General features: G+C 39.9%; 1 protein-coding gene across 1 annotated transcript; it reads right to left on the reverse strand.

The window, feature by feature from the left end:
• Positions 1 to 4,620: 4,620 nt before the first annotated feature.
• Positions 4,621 to 18,897, reverse strand: ehd3 (EH-domain containing 3). Its single transcript, XM_077511374.1, has 8 exons — positions 17,845 to 18,897; positions 13,462 to 13,638; positions 12,120 to 12,217; positions 10,450 to 10,591; positions 10,269 to 10,368; positions 9,250 to 9,420; positions 8,455 to 8,619; positions 4,621 to 7,280 (listed from the first exon to the last, which is right to left on the reverse strand). Exons 1-8 carry the CDS (start codon positions 18,069 to 18,071, stop codon positions 6,753 to 6,755), a joined length of 1,608 nt encoding a protein of 535 aa, XP_077367500.1. The 5' UTR covers positions 18,072 to 18,897; the 3' UTR covers positions 4,621 to 6,752.
• Between the last annotated feature and the right edge of the window lie 440 nt (positions 18,898 to 19,337).

The raw sequence follows: 19,337 nt of genomic DNA on the forward strand, positions 1-19,337 counted from the left end.
GAGACCAACATTTGCGTAGTTCTGTTGCGCATGAACAATGTGTGAATGCCTTAATTAACCAAGCATATTAGTATCCATCACGAAATATGTATTTCAGTGTTAATACTGAGTGACAAGCATTATCTATAATGCTGCTGCGTTTAAAAAAAAAATGCTTAGAATCGTTCTCTCATAGCCTCCAAAATACACTCATAGTAACACTATAAAAATGTAACCATACAGACATTTGCAGTAAAAAATATGATATATCCAGTTCCCTCCATCTGCCGCTTGTCCGATTGTCCGCGTACGTTTCGTTTGAGAGAAATCATAACAAACAAAAGAGCACAATAATTTATATTCCTGGCTAACAATCTTAATGATTGTAAATGACGGCCTTGCCTCTCATCTCCTAGCAACCCGAGAAGCTGCGGGGTAATTACTCGGGGGCCCGATATTGATCTCCCGCCTTTTTTTTTTTTTTTTTTTTGGCTCCGTCTCCACTTTTAATTTCCTCTTAAGTCCTCACATCAAGACGAGGATGCCAAGGTCGTTTTGTTATGCGACGCAAATCAAAGCAAAAGCGGAGGCGGGTTACGTCTCAAAAGGGCCAACGTCAACTCATGATGAGTTGGTGCCTATTGCCATGGCAACATCACGGAGGTTGCCAAGGGTCAAGAAGGCCAGCTTAAAGTTGACTTTTTGTTCAGTAAACACATTAGCGTGATGAGTTTCTGCTTATCCCTTAAAGGTAAGAATTCATAATTAGGCGTGCGTGCGTGTGGATGGCTGCAAGCAACATTTTAATAGCTTTCATGAAAACATTAAGTCCTCAAAGCCAGTTTGACTTAGTAATATGAAATGTTGTAACATGAGTAAACAGACAGAAGAGTCTGAAGAATCCACGCCTGAAAAGTCAAGTCAAGTCAAGTCATTTTGACATCGGAAGTCTGCTATTTTAAAATTGGTGATTTTTTTTAGTCTTGATTTTCTATCATCAAAATTAAGCCAGTTTTATTTGGCAAGATGAAATTTGGTATCATGCCACCCAAAAAAAAAGTGGAGAACCAATAGGATGTCAGCCATTTTGGTTTGACATGACCATTTTCATGTCATTTTGCCCTCCCTTTTTTTTTGTACATAAATAAATTTGGACATTTTCACTTTGAGATTTACTCACTTTTGTTGTAGGTATTTTACAGCAATATTAAATTTATACCGTTTACTACTTTTACTTTGTAGCAGTTCGCATTTTTTTTTTCCAGTGTTGGCCCATGAAACTATCTTATAAATTATTTACAAAATGTGAGGGCTGCACTATAATCCGTAGAGTCATATTTGTGCTCTGTTAATGTCTCATGAAGTGGACAAAGAGCGCCATCTGCTGGCTGTCCAGCCAAACAAACAATTAGGCAATTTGAGATTTACTGTACAAAGTATTCAAATGAGATGAATAAAACAGTATTCAAATGATGGATTATTTTATCATTTTGAGATGAGTCCGTTATGATCTTTTATTGTTACACTAAGAAACTGATATTTCAAAAAGCAATTAGAAAATTTAAAAAAAAAGGCAAAAACAAAACCATAATGATCCCCATCGTCTTATTAAAAAAAGATTAAATTTGTTAGAATAATTAAAAATGTTAATCATAAGTATGTGAGAGCCACAAGGTGGCAGCAGAGCCTCACATTAGAAAGACTCATTTTTACTGCTTCATGTTCAACATTACAAATTAACAATAATACTACAATTAATTATACCTTGTGGCAATAAAAAGTAATCAGGTTTTTTTTTTTCCTGGTAGCTCTTATTACCGAATATTTTCGACTGCCTGACTGCGTGCATGAAAATGCACCTTAAACGTCCACCCTGTTGTGCTTCCTTGAAAAGAAAATGCACGTGTTTATCTAACATGTTCTCGCCCTTTTCTCTTGACAAGTCCAGATAACATGAGCCTCCTCATTCATCAATCTGATATGCGCCGTTCCCTCCTTTTATGCAACATGACAAATGAGTCTTTCCTCCCCACCATTGGGGTGGGGGGGACCCTACAAAATTAGCTGAAATATGCAACAACAAAAAATAGATTAATCAGATTTGTAAGTATATGTGAGTACTTATGTCATGAAGTAGTTCTCAAATCATGTTTTCCCAGTGAAATGAATGGATTTGGATAATTAATCATGCAATTTGACTTGGGGCCCGACCGATTAATCGGCCACCGATTATAATCGGCCGATTATTGCCCTTCAAAAATTTGCCAAAACAATCGGTCAATTGGCCAATTATTTTCGCCCTTAAAATGTTATAAGCGAAGAAAAGTACCCGGAATGCACCATTGTGCTTGCGTAGCATTAGCAACTAGCAAGTGTGTAGCACATGTTATTCTGTTGTCTCCCCAAGCGTCCTTTTTTAAGCTGTTAAATGACATCCCAAGTGTGCGTTAACTGTAAAACTAAACACGCGGAAATAAGAATAACACCCACTGCATATTTAAATACAAAACATGCGTCGTTTTTAACTCATTCACTGCCTTTGACAAGTATACTTGTCAATTGTATTTTTTAGAGCGGTGCTAAATGGGGGCGAATCTGAGCATGCTCCACTGTAAATATCAAACTTGGAAACAACTTTACTGATGCCCAACCACCGGTAGATGACATCATTGCCCCATTTTATAGGAAATAAACACAGTTTCAGAGTCCATGGGAGAAATGGCTGTATTTTGGCAAACCTACATTTTTCTGCTGTCAATTATAAAAGAACGGGACGGGACAAAAAGTAGGGAGTCTATTCTGTTATTTGGTAGATTCGGTTTATATATAATTATTGAATGTAATATCACGTGAGTATTGGAAATGTAAAAATTTTCTATAATGACTGGCAGTGAATGAGTTTAAAAGCATTGCTAGCCTAGCGCTAATGCTAAAAGCGAAGGGGGGATCACATTCAAATGCTAACCAGAAGTTAGCATCGACTTTGGGAGTGTTTTTTCCTTCAAATAACAAATAGTCACACACAAATGCTAAACACATGGAAATAAAAATAACACCCACTGTTTATTTATATACAAAACATGCTTCGTTTTTAAAAGCATTGCTAGCCTAGCCTAATGCTAAAAGCAAAGGGAAAATCCCATTCAAATGCTAACCAGAAGTTAGCATTGACTTTGGGAGCGTTTTTGTTCTTCAAATAAAAAATATTCTCGCAGAAATGCTGTGGGAACACATACCCACAGGTAAGATGACACTGCTCACAGTAATCTGTATTTTTTTTCCTGCCTAAAAAAAAATTATATCGGTCGTGCCTTAGACATTACTGCTGGTCCTAAGAAAGGAACCTAACAGGAGTGTTAATTTAAAGCTCCCCTTGGAGTGACCGTAGCATTGCAAGAGTTAACAATTAAGCCTTGAATTAGAACGTTTGTCACAGTTTCTCCATGACGGCTGCCATTCATTAACATGCCCGTGTCGCCACTCCCTTCCCGTGACTTGTGACTCCACACCCTCGTTCATCCCTGGCCTCATCCCTCCTCCGCTCACGCACACACAATCGAGTCCAGTCTCCCCATGGAGCACGGACAGCTTTTATCCAAAGGAATCCCAAGAATGAACTTTATCATGGTCCTCCTTTTTTTTTTTTTGTATATTTATTCGTTTTTGGAAAATAAAGCCCCCCAAAATCCAGTTTCTCTTAGCAACATTTCACTGTTATTTTACTCACACAATTCTAAATAGATGTGTGAAACTTGATTGAACTTAGCTATTTTCTAATGCTAATTGCTGCAAAATGGAAATAGATAGAAATATACTTTTTTTTTTTTTTCCTGATGAACGAAGAGACTTTAATCTTAATTTTGATAGGTTCGATGTTTTTATAGCAATAGAACACAATATTCCGTGGGCCTTGCAAAATCCTGTAAAACAGCCGGGAACGACGAGGATTGCTTCTGTGAAAATGGCTGGGAGCGAATAAGTTAAATATTATTACGATATTGCCGTTATCGTTACATCTCTAGTTAGCAACTGAAATTTTGTTAAGCATGTCTTTTAAAAGGTTAAAATAAAAAATAAAAAATCTCAAGTACTTATACCTGAAAAGACGCAGGAAGTTTTTGGATGGAAATGGTCATTTTGACCCGGTACAGATTATTTCTATTTTGATGACTTATCATGGGTGTGGGGAAAAAAAAGTGTTTGTGTTTCAAGATGATATATCGCTTCCTCGTACACACAAACAGGCACATTCATCGCACATTCTTGTGTCAATGTCATTTTACACCACTGAAAAACAGTTATTATATGTACGGTATATATTTGTTTTTTTCCCTCACCGGCGTACAGATAAGATATCATCTCATCCGAGTCCGTCCCACAGTCTCCTTTTTCCGGGAAGTGCACGTACGTCCTCAAAATAACCCTGCGCTTCCAATTTGTCTGACATTTGTCCACTGGGACGCACATTTGTACAGGTTGAGTTATGGATGTGTGTGCGTGTCAAGGTCAACGTGAGACAGGAAGTGTCATGCAAGAGGACGGACATTCCCAAAATAGTCTTTGCCAATTGTTATATATTTCTTTTAAATTGTACATTTTAGCTGCTTTTATTTATTTTTTTTAATATAAATGAGACAACAGTTTGAGACATGGGTCACGTTTATTGTGCTGATCGTAAAAGCGAAGACATCCAGTATAAATGTGGATTGGAATGCGAGCCGTTTTCATGACATTCACATTGAGGGGGGACACGCACGAACGCTTATTGTGTTGCATGAACACGTTAACGCTAAAATGTTGACATTCTTGAGGAGTCCGTTCAAGTGGGAGCGAAAGAAGAGTATACTGGCATATTGCGACAGTCGTGTAACATCAACAGTAACGGGTACGATTGGAATAAATGTGTGGTGTTGATGATCCTCCTCAAAAATAAAAGTGCGTTGCCGCTGAGGAAAAGTTAGAAGCGTTAGCATAATACATAAAATGGTCTCATACAATAATATAACACGCTAGCGTCACACGTAAAAGTCACAGTATAACATCGGAACATTTAAGACGACATCATTTCCCTGCAATCCTCCTTTTTTAACACTGAGTTTTGTTTTTTTTGTATTTCAGTCTAGTCTGCTTTTTATTGTCTTATTATTATTTTTATTTGTACTAACACTTCAGACTTTTTTTCCCAAATGACCAACCAGGAACAAAATTACAAAGGGCAGAACACTCCAAAAATAATCCACATTTTTATAGTTTTTACCAGGCTACATTTTTTTCTATTTAATAATGACCCCGCCCCAAAAATTCGACATTGTTCACATTGCCGAGTCATTCCCATTGTGTGCCAGTGGTTCACATCAATTTTTTTCCCCCAGTGTTTCTTGTTTTTAAAATCCCTGTAAAGTGAAATCAGACATTTTATTCGAAATAACTTATTCATGTTTGAAGTTAATTGATTTTTTTGGGGGGGCTAAAAGTGTGCAGCTTCATCAGTGTCAGCGTTCATCCAGCGCAATTTGGACGTACAGTTAGTTAGCTAGCTAGCCCTACAACCCCAAAATGGCCGCTCTAGAGCGCCTCGTTGTCAGCTGTGAGTGTGCGCGCTTGTGTAAGAAGGATGCTAGCAGCAGCTACAACAGCTTAGATTGGTCATGATTTTGAAGCTTTGTTTTTGCTACATTTTTTAAAAAATCATTAAAAAAAATGTGTCAGGTTGTTAACAAATGTCTTTTTAAATAAATTTAGAATTTATTTTCACATTACAGGGACTTTAAAATTAGGCTACCGTTGTCACACACACACACACAAATGAAAAACTCCTTTCCACGGTTCAGCTACATCAGTATATTGTTTTAAGATTCTATAACACGTGTGATAAACACTGCCATCTGTTGATTTGTTGCAAGAACACCAACTGCCATAATGACAGCAAGCTCCGGTCAGATCTGGATTTACAGTCCCAAACGGAACTGTACCACCAGGTGGAAACTAGCAATGGGAAACCTCTTTCACTGATTAACTGGTACAATTGATGATCAATTGTCCGAGCAGTACAGCACCCAATCCAACCTGAGGTCACCAACCCAACCAATCAACTCCTAATGCTAATGTCGCTAATGCTATCCGGCCAACACAGCATGAATCCAAATCTTACAGATTTCACCGATAACACACAGGCAACAATTGGGATTTTTCAGCTGAACTGAAATGAGGGATGAACATTCAACTAAATGTCTTTGATTGTTATTTTTCTTTTTCTTTTGTTTTGAAAGAAAATGGCCAATTCTTGATGGCCGATTAATTGCTGAGGCCTTATTTTAAACACAATGTTAAGTGTGCTTACAAGTGTGTGAGAAGGGTAAAGTAATTTTTTTAATTATATATTTTACATTTTAAAGGGATACTTGACTCATTGAACAATTTTCAGCAGTGAAAAGTTAATATTTTGTCCAGAATGAATTTGATAACGTCATTATTTTTCATGTACAATTAATACCTTTAAAAAGTCATTTTTCTACTGAAAAATAATGAAGTTACCACGTTAATTATAGACAAAATATTAACTTTTTACTGCTGAAAATCAATGAGTCAAGTATCCTTTTAACCCATCGCACGATAAACTGGCGTCACTGTATCCGAAGAATTGCGCCTGAATTTCAGCTTGACGTAGTTGACATCATGTTTGCTTCAAGAGATGATCGATCAGTGAGCGGATCACAAAGTCCAATCCAACCGGGAAACGTGTTCATCTTGCGTTTCGGAGCGACGTCATCTCGTCACTCGGCCATTTTCCTCTTGGAGGGAGGCAGCAGGTGCGCCGGCAGCTCGGCGGGCAGCTCGTGTCCCTCCAGCTTGACTTTGATGAGGTGGTTGGCCAGCGCAAACTCGTCGTCGTCCAGCATGCCGTCCCTGTCGATGTCGGCCAGCTTCCAGATCTTGCCCAGCACCGTGTTGGGCAGCTTGGACTTGACCATCTCCCGCTTGGCGTTGGCGCCCGTCACCTTGCCGTTGACGGGCGACAGCGTGTAGAAGATCTCGTCGTAGGCCGGCTTGTCGCGCGCCACCACCCACTCGGCCTCGTCGATGCCCTCGCCGGCGCCCTCGCCGTAGCCGTGGCCGAAGGGCCCGTCCAGCGTCCCGTCGAAGGCGCCGCCCTTCACCGCCGCGTTGGGCCGCTGCGTCTCCTCCTGGCGCACCAGCACCATCAGGCCGGCGATGTCGTGGGCCAGCATGTCGTCCACCGCCTCCAGGAGCTTGGACTTGAGCGGCTGGAACTTGGTCAGGTCCTGAGCTTGGAGTTGGTCCTGGAAAAGGGATGGTTAAAAAAAAAAAAAAAAAAGTTTTCAAATTCTCTACTTCAAAGTCCCTGTTAAAGTGAAAGTCTTTGAAATTTTATACATCACAGAGAAGAGTGTTAACGCATTCACTGGCAGCCATTTTGACTGAAGCAACTCCCTTCACTCCTGGCCGTTTTACTGGATTTGGACTTGATTTTGCAAAGCCCACAGAATGTTGTGTTCTATTGCTATATAAACATGGAACCTACCAAAAGAAAGATTAGAGTATCTTCTTTCATCAGGGGGAAAAAAAAAGTATATTTCGTTCTGTTTCCGTTTTGCAGTAATTAGCATTAGAATATAGCTAAGTTTCATCGATATTCACATTCCTGGTGAAAGGAGTGGCAAAAAGAGCTTGTTGCAACATGGCCCTGGTTGATCTCTTATACTCTGCTGCCACCTGCTGGCCGTTTTTGTAATTATCATTTTTTTCCACCCATTCTCTGCAGTTGAGAGGCTGCATCAAAGCCTTCTGTATGCTCTTGTATAATAATAATAATAATAATAATAATAATAATAATAATAAAAAAAAGATGTATAAATACGTCTTTGGGACACTTAATACATTTAATACATAAGAACCCTGCCAAATTTGAGTGATTAAAAAAAAAAAAAAAATCAGTAAGTATGGAACATAGAAACTACCTAAAATTCTCCTTCCCTACTCTTCTGTCACTCTCCTAATGTCGTGCGCGCACTCATGGCCAACACCGAGGCACTCTAAAAACAGCCAACTCAGCCTGGTCCACACACCAGTTCTAAAGTATTCTGTTTTTTCTCCCCTAATTTTCCATCCTGCTGACTTTTCCGTCTTTCTAACCACATTATGCGGCACACTCATGGCACGACAATGAGGCACTCTAAAGTGGCAAGGCCAGTTGACTATTTATTTATAAAGCACTTTAAAACAAGCATTGCTATATACAAAGTGCTGTACATGAAACAGAAATCGGTCATGCAGTAACGAGTAAGATAGGTCAAATAAGAGCAAAACAAAACGTAAGTATACAAGTGAATAAAATTAACATCAATAATAAGAAGAAGTAGGTACATTTTAAAGACTTCTGAGTGAAAGTAAAAACCCGCAGTTACAAAAAAAAAAAAAAGCACATCATGGTGAACTATTGGCAAACATGCTTACCTGCATCCTCTTGAGATTTGGAAAATCTCCCGGCGATATCTGATGTTCCCTCTCGATGCGCTTGTAGATGTCTCCCAGGCTGGCGATAAGCTCCTTCTTCTTGTTCTCCCTGCCAAACACCGCCGGCATCTCCTTCTTCAGGGAGCTGATGATGTACGCGTGGACCTGCGTGACGGGATGCACAGATGCAATCGGGAGCGGCGGAAAGCGACGACCTGAGGTACACGCTGCACACGCTAATGACAACAGAAAAATTCGGCCTTTACGAACAGTTATTGCAGATGTGTTGTTGTTCTGTATCATTGTAGCATCAGTTATTTGAGAATTGTAGTTTACTTAGTTACTACACAATACTTGGTGAACTTTATATATATATACATATATATATATATATATATATATATATATATATATATATATATATATATATATATATGACAAAATAAAAATTCCCAAACTTATGCTAACCGTGCTTAGGATGCGGGCTAGCAAAGTTAGCTCTCAGTTTGAGAAGTCTCGTTGAGGGAAATTGGTCATCCGTAGCGAGATAAGAGCGCTTCCCCAACGTCGCTCTCACGACCTTGAAGGTCAACACGAACTCGCATACAGCAGCTGTCAAACAGGAAAAGTACATTCGATCGTTTCCGACAAGTTGTTGAGTGTCTGTCCTCGGACAGGAAAAGGCAAATCGTTGACTCAGAGGAGTGATCCCATTTTGTTCTAACAGCTGTACGTTAAGAGGAAACGTGCAAAATGTACATCTGGCACTTTTTTTTTTTTTTTTTGAAACTTTACCTTAGCCAACCTCGCCCGCTTGATCAGATCGTTGAGTTTCCTCAGCGCGGCGTTCCGCGGCAACGACTGGATATCCTTGAACAAATCTTGCTCCTCGGCCTCAAACAGCTTCCTGTTGTCGGGAATCAGCAGCGGGTGCGACCAAAAGGAGCCGATGTACACGCGGATCACCTGCCAGACACAAAAAGGAGATTTTTTTTTTCCCCCCCATCATGTTTAACTCGAAAATGCAGATTTTTAAAATGTATTTAGTCGGGGTAGGGGAATCTTTTGACTGTGTCACGATTCGATTCAGATTTTTGGGTCTGCGATTCGATTTCGATGAGCAAATAATTGTCACGATCTACTCCAGTCTGACTCGCTAATGCTAATTAGCACGCTACTCGCGGCACTTTTATCACCCAAAAGAGGGGCTATTTGTACAAAATGCTTCAGGAATGTATACAGATAAGCATCTTAACATTACTCACCGGCATATGCTCTTTCTATGCTGCTGCTGCAAAAAAAAAAAAACTTTTATTGCCATAATAATTTAAATAAAATAGATTTTGGGACATTTAAAATCAATTCTGAATCGTACGAAATGAGAATCACGATTCTTCGGGCACACCCCTTGTATTTAGTGTGCACAGTTTAGACTGGCTGTAACCCGTTTTATTCTGGAGGCGAATTTGAAATGTGATTAGTTGGCAGCACATAGAGGCTGAAATCTGATTGGATTAAAAAAAATAAATAAATAAAAATCTTACATCCATATTGGACCCAGTGTAGCCAAGAGGAAGAGTTTATATTTGCCTATAGATGCCATAAGATGGCGGCAAATGACTACTTTTGTCTAAATGGTGCTCCTCAAATCACTTCAAATTGTTTCCCTGGTGCCAAGTTGCCAGCAGGTGCCAAGTGCCTGCTCGTAAAAGGTTTCAACTGGTTTCCCGAAAGTGCCGTATTCAAATTGAGGTTGTAAATGTAGGTCATTGCGACGGTCCCGCCCACTCCCGCCTACCGTTACCGGTGTTTACCTCGGGCGTGTTGACTATTTTCCCCAGTGACCACATGAGCGCGCCGTACACTCGCATCAGCTGCTGAGTCTCGATCTGGTCCGCCTTGTTCAACACCACCCTGATGACAAAAAAAAAAAAATCGTGGTTTTAATTTGATGCGCAAAGTATGCAGAGAGTCCCATCATGTACGACGTTATACCTTATTTTGTCCTCGTGGTTCTTCAGCGCCTTTATCACATCGGAAAACTCGTCGGAAATGTCCAATTTGTGAGCGTCGAACAGCAGGATGATCCGGTCCACGCGCTCGGCAAACCACTCCAGCACGGCTGCAAAGTCGTAGCCTGGAGAAAGAAGAAAGAAAAAAAAAAAAAAAGAGTGCTCGTGTTTTACACGTAGTCATGAATCATAATTGTTTTTGTCACAATCGAAGCAATGAGAAGACCGTTTTGCAACATGATTTCAAAAAAGCGGACTTCACTTGACAAAGCATGCAAAGTCAAACTCATTAGCTTGTTTAATTAATACCAAGAGACTGCAACCAAGTGTCAACTGTGTAGTTAAGTAGCATTTTTTTTTATGTTAAGGTACGACTTCTTGCGCAAAACCGACAATGAGACGCCTTGACGGTTTGCCCAAGAATGTGAATTTGGTGGCGTAAATCTGTACATGGTATTGCAATTTTCGTTTGACTCTTTTTGCATTTTTGCAACCCATGTGACAAGATTCCAGAAATTCCACAAAAGTATGACACTGTTAACCGCTCGTTTAGCAGCATGTCGACCTCAGTACCTCCATAAGGACATCTACGGAGGCAGCTATAGCCTGATAACTCCTCCTCTGGACACACAGAGACAGCGCACATGTACACCAACACGGGTGCATAGAGACCAAAGTCATAGTCAGACAAGAGAAGAGGCCTGGAATGTCAAATAAAACATGGAGAGAAATTGCATGCCTAAGAAACCATTTGGTGGAAGAAATAGCGTCGTCTTCGGTTATCCGGCTTCTTTTGTCCGAGACGAGCCGTCGGTATGGCAATGTCGCCGTTCAATGTTGGGAATGCCACAGCAGACTGAAAAAGGATTCTGGGAATTGCGGTTTGCCTTTTATATGACTCTGCGTAATGTTTGGTCACGAATACAAAAGGGTTTTGGGTTTTTTAAACTAAAGCAACAATGCGTAATTAGTATTACTGGATGCTATAAAATGGTACGGTGGTTTTTGCTATGGGCTTATCATTCAAAGCAGAGAATCTTCATAGCGAAAGTTTGTGCGTAAGTGGCACCCATTTAAAAGGGATTGGGAAAGGGGTTCATTTTATGCATTATATATTTTTAATAAATAATCGGCAGATTAATCGGTAATCCCTGTATTTTTTTTCTGCCAAAAATCGGTATCGTCCTCAAAAAATGCATAACGGTCGGGCCCGAGTATGTATTACTATTAGCTTAGCATCTTTAGCTTCTTGCAACGTCTTTTGATTCACAATAGCTCACACAACAGTTCCATATTTCTTCTTTAATGTTATTTTAGAAATAATGTTACGCCTCCAATGTGTTGATATTTATAGTCCATGAGACGACAAATTGAACGCCTCAAGTGCGTGTGCGTTTTGCGTGCGTGCGTGCGAGAACGCAAGCGCAAATCCGCAGCTCATTTTGGCCGCCGCTTCCTGTTCTTTGAAACCAAAGGGGACGTAATCCTCCTGAAACGCTGACATCGTAGGATTCAATGGGGACGGGTGGCTCGGCTCGGGTTGTTTGGGTAGCTCAACGGGTTTGGTGAATCAACACGATTATATGCACGCACGCACACACAAGCATAAATAGTCAGAGGTAAAGTGTCACAAGAGTGCGTTGTTTTTTTTACCTCGACTGATTCTCTGTTTCTCCCCTGACAGGATCCCCGGGGTGTCAATCACGCTGATGCTCTCCAACACTGGGTTAGTCAGCTGGGCGCACACAAACCTACACACAAACAGTACTTCTCGATGAACATCATTTATTGATATTGATTGGAAAAGATGAGATCATTCTAACTAGAAATGTGTGGTCTTAGTCAACCAATGGACGACATATTTGGTCCAAATTGAAAAAGGGGATGCACATTTTGTCCGGTAAGGAGATCCTAAGTAAACACAAAATATGCTCCAAGGAAAACTGTGACCTCTATCTTGACACACAAAAATGTCTTCAGCGTGTGTGCGTGTGCGGATCCTCGATGTCCCAGTAGGATACTGTATTCCATGGGAGGAGGTGTGATTACTCTCAACCTTGCACTTAACCCTTTCAATCACTGCTCGCTATCTTTTTTTAAATTTTTTTTTAGTCCGCTAAACTCTCACAGCCATGCGGACTAATGCGCCGAGTCAGTCAAAATGTCGCCAACGTTCAGTTTTGTTTAGTTGGTTTCGTGGCGATTTTCAAACAATGCCGTCATGTTCCAGCCACGAGTAATAACCGAAACAAAAAAACATTTTGCATTTTAGTGTCACCCAAGTCTGCGATTGGCTGGCAAAAGTGTCCAGGGTGTACCCCCCGCCTAATCGCCAAAGCCAGCTGAGATAGGCTCCAGCACCCCCCGTGACCCTTGTGAGGAATAAGCGGTCAGGAAAATGGATGGATGGATGGATGTCACCCAAGTTGAACTGAACAATATCTTTAGTCGTGTTGGGGTGTTTTGTTTTGTTTTTAGTGCAGTTTAATTTCCACAAGGCATGTTTTGGCCCTTCAATGTTTAAAATCCATGCTAATCGTCAGACGTAGGGGAACGTAACTCAATGTGTGCGTGTATGAGCAAATAAGCAAGTAAGTGCCTCAATATTAAGTGTTAATAGAGATTGTAGGTTGTTTATAAGCATTTCTGTAATGTACAAAAGCACAATATTGTATTTTTATTTATTTATTTTTTTTAGTATGAGCTCATTTTTGACAATATTGTGACCTATTTGGTATCACCAACCTCCCCACAATATCGTGACAATTATCGTATCGTGATTTTTGGATAGCGTTATGGTGCCCAAGTCGTCATCACTGCTAGCAGCTTTAATTTGCTCTTCGCACGTGTTTTCAGCCTGACTGGCGAGTGCGAGGAAAATCAATCAGAAAGGAATGTTAGCGGCGCGCTGCGGACTCTCACTTTGGCTCGATTTGCCCTACCTAGCAATTTACATACTTGGCGTGACAGCGTCACAACATGGTTGAGCGCAAACCTGTTGAGGAAGGCGTTCCCGAAGGCGTTGAGCTTCCGGAAAGGCTTCTTGGGGTCCACCACGAGGGCGTTGCCGGGAATCACGCCCTCCGTGTCGCCGTGCATCACCGCGATGAAGGAATCCGTGGTGGGCTCGGGGCCGATGCGCATGCCGGGAAAGTCCTGCTCCAGCAGGTAGCTGTGGGGACAAGTGAGGCGTTCACTGACCAAGATGCCTTTTGATAAGACGACAGCGGCGTTAGAAAGCGCTCCTTTTGTTTGTGCGTTCGACAGATGAGTCACGTGACACATTTGCAGCGTGTTGCAAGGCAGAATTTGACATCCGCGTTTGTTTTTTTGTGTCATTAGCGACTCCCAAAAAGTTGTTGTGGCTTACAAAGGCCAACCTGAAAGCATTACAATGAAACATAGCTAACAATAGCACTAAGCTACGATTGCTTGACAGCTAACAATCAAGTAATAAGAATTCTGTTTTTTTGTTTGTTTGTTTTTTCCATTTGAAATGAGTGCTAATTATATCTTGAAGCACCCGAGCCAAAATGGAATGCATCTCTCTAATATCAAGTCCTATTAATGGCGAAATGTATTTATTTATTTATACAGATATTTCTTATTTTTACTCAAGATTTTATTCAAAGATAATACTGGCGTACACACCAATTTCCATGGAGTCATTTGTGTTAAATGTAGCTGTCAAAGGATTACATTTTTTAAATCAGATTGATCATCTTAGAATTTTGATTAACTCATTCATTCCCAGCCATTTTCACAGAAGCAATCCCCTTCACTGTTTTACTGGATTTGGACTGATTTTGCAAGGCCCACATAATATTGTATTCTCTTGCTATAAAAACATGGAACCTACCAAAAGAAAGATTAGAGTCTCTTCTTTTATCTGGGAAAAAAAAGTATATTTCTATCTGTTTTCGTTTTGCACTAATTAGCATTAGAATACTGCTAAGTTTCATCATTATTCGCATATCTATTTAGAACTGTGAGTAAATGAGCTGTATTTCAACTTAATCTCTTTTGCTCTGCTGCCACCTGCTGGCCATTTGTGTAGTCATTTCTTCAACAGTTCTTTGCAGTTGCATCAAAGCCTTCTGTATGCTCTAACATGAGAAAAACAAAAAAAAACATAAGTCTTTGGGACACGTAAAACGTTTAAAATAGAACGTATTTATACGTTTTTTGGAGCAAATAAGTTAATCACGATTAATCGCTTAATTAAAAAGGCTTTTTTTTTTTTTTTTAACGCTCTCATCCTCCTCTTGCATAAATTAAAATGAAAAAAAAAATGACCCCAGTAGTTTGACATGAACAAATATATGCCATACGCAAGCGTTTATTAGAAGTTTAAATTTAATGCATGCAATTATGTTAACACAACCTGTGCTACCTTTATCGTAACCATCCGCTGTCAAGCTAAAGGATCAGATGCGGTCAAAATTAAGTGTGATTAATCTGCATTAATCCATGATTAATGCGATTTTTATTTTTTTTCTGTGACTAATGAGTTAATGCTTTAACTTTGACAGGAATGTTATTTAGGTCAACCAAGCACAATTTTCTTAGTCATACTTAGTCATTTTCCCAGTTTGCCTCGAGCAGATGGTTCGACGCGGATTTCGTGGCTACATCGGCTTTAATCCCCGACAGATCCTCCCGATGTGAGCTAATGCGAGGAAATCTACTTTCTTGGTGGTCAAACCAGAATTTCTTGGTGACAAACCAGTTTGAGTTCTAATTAAAAGCAAAAAAACCCATTTTGTTTTCTTTGGCAGTATCTGAGTCACCATCACAGGGGTGGGGGGGGATTCCAGAGTGCAGCAAGAATTTCGCCCAACATCGATTGTTTGCAACGTGAACTTTCGGATATCCAACTTGTGTCGTCGTTGGTGATGCAAAACGTTGGGAGGTTAAATTTGGAATCCAACATCCGTCGTCATCATACGTTACAAGTGGCGGAATGACCTTACTTAAGGTGTGTCACCATGTGACTTACGGTCTTGAAGCCGACTATGAATTTTCCTGTCAGTGTTAGCAGATGTAAGGACCCTCCCCCCCATTTTTCACATCTTTACAATGAATACACATACAGTATATATGAACAACACCTTGCTAAGGAGTAACCAGTGCCTGGCGGAGGCATCTCTGCTGACAGGTTGTGGAATGCACACGTACGACCGCGTACCACTTCTTCATAGCACGTCATGCAAAGAATGTGTTAGTGTCCATTTCGTCAACGAAAACGAAACGAAAAAGAATTCTGTCAACATACATTTTTCACCGGACTTAGACAAGATTAGACTTAAAACTGTCATTAATAAACAATAACTGGGACTAAATCCGTAGTATGCATTTTCGTGGACGAATAAAGACGAGACGAAAATGTACTTAATAAAAACTGGACTAAAATCTATGGACATTTTAGTTCAGGAACAAAAACCAGATGAAAATGATTTGATTTTGCAAATCTTGTCTGCTAATCTGTCGCTGTGACACTTGTCATGTGACACGCCCCCTTTCAAATCTGCTGCTAGCAAGTGCAACATGCACAACCAGAAGGGACATGTGGATTCATGGTGAAAGGCTAAAAAAAAAAAAAAGAAGCTAAATTATAGTTATAACATTAATCCAACGGCTATAACGTTCCAAAAATAAGGTTAATCCGACCGCTTTTCATCAAAAAGATGAGAAAATTTTATGTGAAATAGTTTTAGATCAGAAATGTTCTACATAATCTGCTGACAAAAAAATAATACAGTGGCTAAATGATTGTCCTGACTAAAATGTTTTTGGTGACTAAAACTAGATGAATAAAATTATTTTCGTGGACTAAAATGCTCCATTTATTGATGACTAAAAATGGACTAGATAAAACTCTAATAAGAGAAGACTAACTATGACAAAAACTAACGAGCGATTGAAACCGGACTAAAACTGAGACTACATTTAAAAATGACGGATAAAATTAACATTAGCATGTATCCTCCTTTTCAGTTTTTGCCTTCTAAGCTCGGAAAGGAAAAGTTGCTCATTAAGTGTGACTGCAACTGACCGAAGGTTACCGAGCATTTTGGACATTCCTCATTGTTGCGTTAAAATGTCACTGGTCAGTCAGGCTGCTGACTGGCGGTTTCGGAGTGGGGGGTACAATGTTGGTCCCAAAAAAAAAAATAAAATCTGAATCAAGTAGACTTGATGAAAGTTACACAACTATGCAAACAACACTTCCGCATTTACACATCTTCAATCAACTGCAAGTGACATTTAAACATCGGCGACATACTTGACTCATTCAACAATTTTCAGCAGCGAAAAGTGAATAATTTGTCCAGAATTAAAATAACTTCATTATTTTTCATGTACAATTAATACCTTTAAAAAGTCATTTTTCTACTTGCTGTCAACTGATGATGACATCACCTGTGCTGAGGAAGTAGGTAACGGCCAATCATGACTCACCTGTTTTCTGGGTGTGGTCAGTAAACTGAGCCATGATTGGTCGCTACCTACTTCCTCAGCGCAGGTGATGTCATCATCAGTCGACAGCAAGTAGAAAAAAAATACTTTTTAAAGGTATTCATTTTACATGAAAAATAATGAAGTTACCACATTAATTATGGACAAAATATTAACTTTTTATTGCTGAAAATTAGTCAAGTATCCCTTTAAAAATGGAAGCCCCAAAAGTGGGTCCATTTTCAAATGGATTTTACATGTGAAAATTTCCATGCTCCGCCAAACCCAAAATTCACAAAATGTATTTTATAAAGTAAAAGGGAGCAGGGAAGGAGCCCTGCTTCAAGTAGCAAATAAAAAAAATTAAAAAAAAGTGTAGAATTGATGCTCCCTCTAAAAATAACAAAATAACAATTTTTAAAGGGTCACAATTTTTTTTTTCAACGTTTTAAAAGGTTACAAAACACAAACTAAAATAAAATCTCACTTTCATTTTGATATTAAATAGTTACATACAAAAACACGACCCATGTCATTTCAGTCATTTTTCTCCAAAAATTGCTTCAAATAAAAATGTTTATTCATTTATTTTAACAAATAATTGGCTAAATGATTTATTGAAAATCTTTGTACATTTTAATAATTTATTTAAACTTATCTACGGATGACCTGGCCCATCTGTTTTAAAAATCAAATGTAATAGAGGGAATTTTTTTCTTTTTTTTTTTTTACTTTATTAGGTGATGGTTAACTTGTCGTTACAAAAGGTTATTCAATATATCGGCTCGACACTCTGTAAACAATTTAACCTTCAGTGAATCTGACATGCATGTTTTAGCAATGTGGCAGTTGGGTGTGTCGTCATTCAATGAACTCCATTTGATCTAATTTGCGTGTTTTGTGTCCATTCTTCTCTCACCGTATGAAGCTGGTCTTGCCCGTGGAGTACTGACCCACCAGCAGCACCATGGGCTTGTTGTCAAAGTCGGCGTCCTCCAGCGCCGGCGAATGGAACTCGTGGAACTTGTAGCTCTCCTCCAGCGGCAGCAGCTTGGTCTTGTAGAGCTTCTTCAGACCGTCGCTGACCGTCTGGAAGACCTCGGGCTCCTTCTTCCTGCGGTCGTCGCCTCCTAGCCAGCTGAACATGATGGCTGCACTTGTTTTTTAAATTTTTTTGGGCTGCTGCTGCGGCTTCTTCTGCCGATTGATTCTTGTGGTCTGCTGCTGGCTGGTGAGTCCGAGATCTTTCGAGTGTGCACTGAGTGTGGATGGCTTCTTCAAATACGAGCCATGCCTCAAAAATAAAATAAACACAAGGGTGTCTCACTAGGGTCACTAAGCACAACACAAAGATGTGCCCCAAAGCAATTTAAATTGCAAATACCTGATATTATTATTATATAGAATAAAAATATTTTAAATAAAGGTTGGGTGTGGTTCTAGGCAGATAATTCGATGCTTATTAGGAGAGGGAAAAAAAGTCAATCCCCAAGCTGTCAAGATGGCTTGTGTTGTGCCAATTACAGACGACACTCTAATTGCATTCTCTTCATCCGGGTACTTTCAGCTTCTTCCAAGCTCCTGATGTTCCAAAAAGGTCACAAAATACATCGATTTGATAACAGTATTCTGCACCAAAAATGATATCGTCCGAGCGTAATAATGCCGCTATGGGGCCGTGGGCGAGCACAGGAATCCCATCAATGATGCACTGTGAGCAGCCGCTATGCTGTCAGCCCGCCGTTATCCTTCCGTCAGCACCACCGTTTAGCTGTCAAAACACGCGCCGGACGCTCATAAAAGTAAGATTTGTGTCGTTTGAAATGGAAAATTAAAAGTCAACGAACGACAACGAGGTTTGTTTTAAGTGTTTCGGAGCGATTTGGGGCGGTAGCCGGTCACTCTCTCTCTCTGCCCCCCTCCTCCGGAGCTCGTATTTAAATGCCGACTCGCTGGGAAACCCGAGCCCACCGGAAGTGGCATACGGGCGGCCATGTGGCCCCGCCCAGTGATGCGGCAGCGTTGGGAGCCGATAAATAGTGCGCCACCTCCAGGCGGAGAGCGGTAGCAGCATCGCTCGCTTTCTGGCAAAAAAAACAAACCCAAAAAACATTTTTAAATAATGGGTAAAAAAAAAATCAAAAACATATCTAAATGTTGAATAACAAAATAATTACAGCAGTATCTAAGTGTGTCACGTATTTTTACGACACGCAGTAGTAGAGTCAAAATTACAGTAAATAATTGTATGAAAACCTGATTTTTACTCCACGAACAGCACTTTTTATTCAGCAGTTGTTTTTAAAGTGCTTTATAAATAAAGTTGCGTCTATAAAAACACCTTTCACCCATTAATATAAAACAGCCCAACTTCAAATAGGGATTTAACTGAGCATAACTTCTTGCGCTAAT

The sequence above is a fragment of the Festucalex cinctus genome, chromosome 21, assembly GCF_051991245.1.
Source record: "Festucalex cinctus isolate MCC-2025b chromosome 21, RoL_Fcin_1.0, whole genome shotgun sequence".
NCBI lineage: Eukaryota > Metazoa > Chordata > Actinopteri > Syngnathiformes > Syngnathidae > Festucalex > Festucalex cinctus.

Coding starts and splice junctions, on each gene's coding strand:
- ehd3 (XM_077511374.1), bottom strand. CDS start 18,071: ATGTTCAGCTGGCTAGGAGGCGACGACCGCAGGAAGAAGGAGCCCGAG. Junction 10,369..10,449: donor AACCACGAGGACAAAATAAG/GTATAACGTCGT, acceptor TTTTGTCATCAG/GGTGGTGTTGAACAAGGCGG. Junction 7,281..8,454: donor CAAATCTCAAGAGGATGCAG/GTAAGCATGTTT, acceptor TCCCTTTTCCAG/GACCAACTCCAAGCTCAGGA.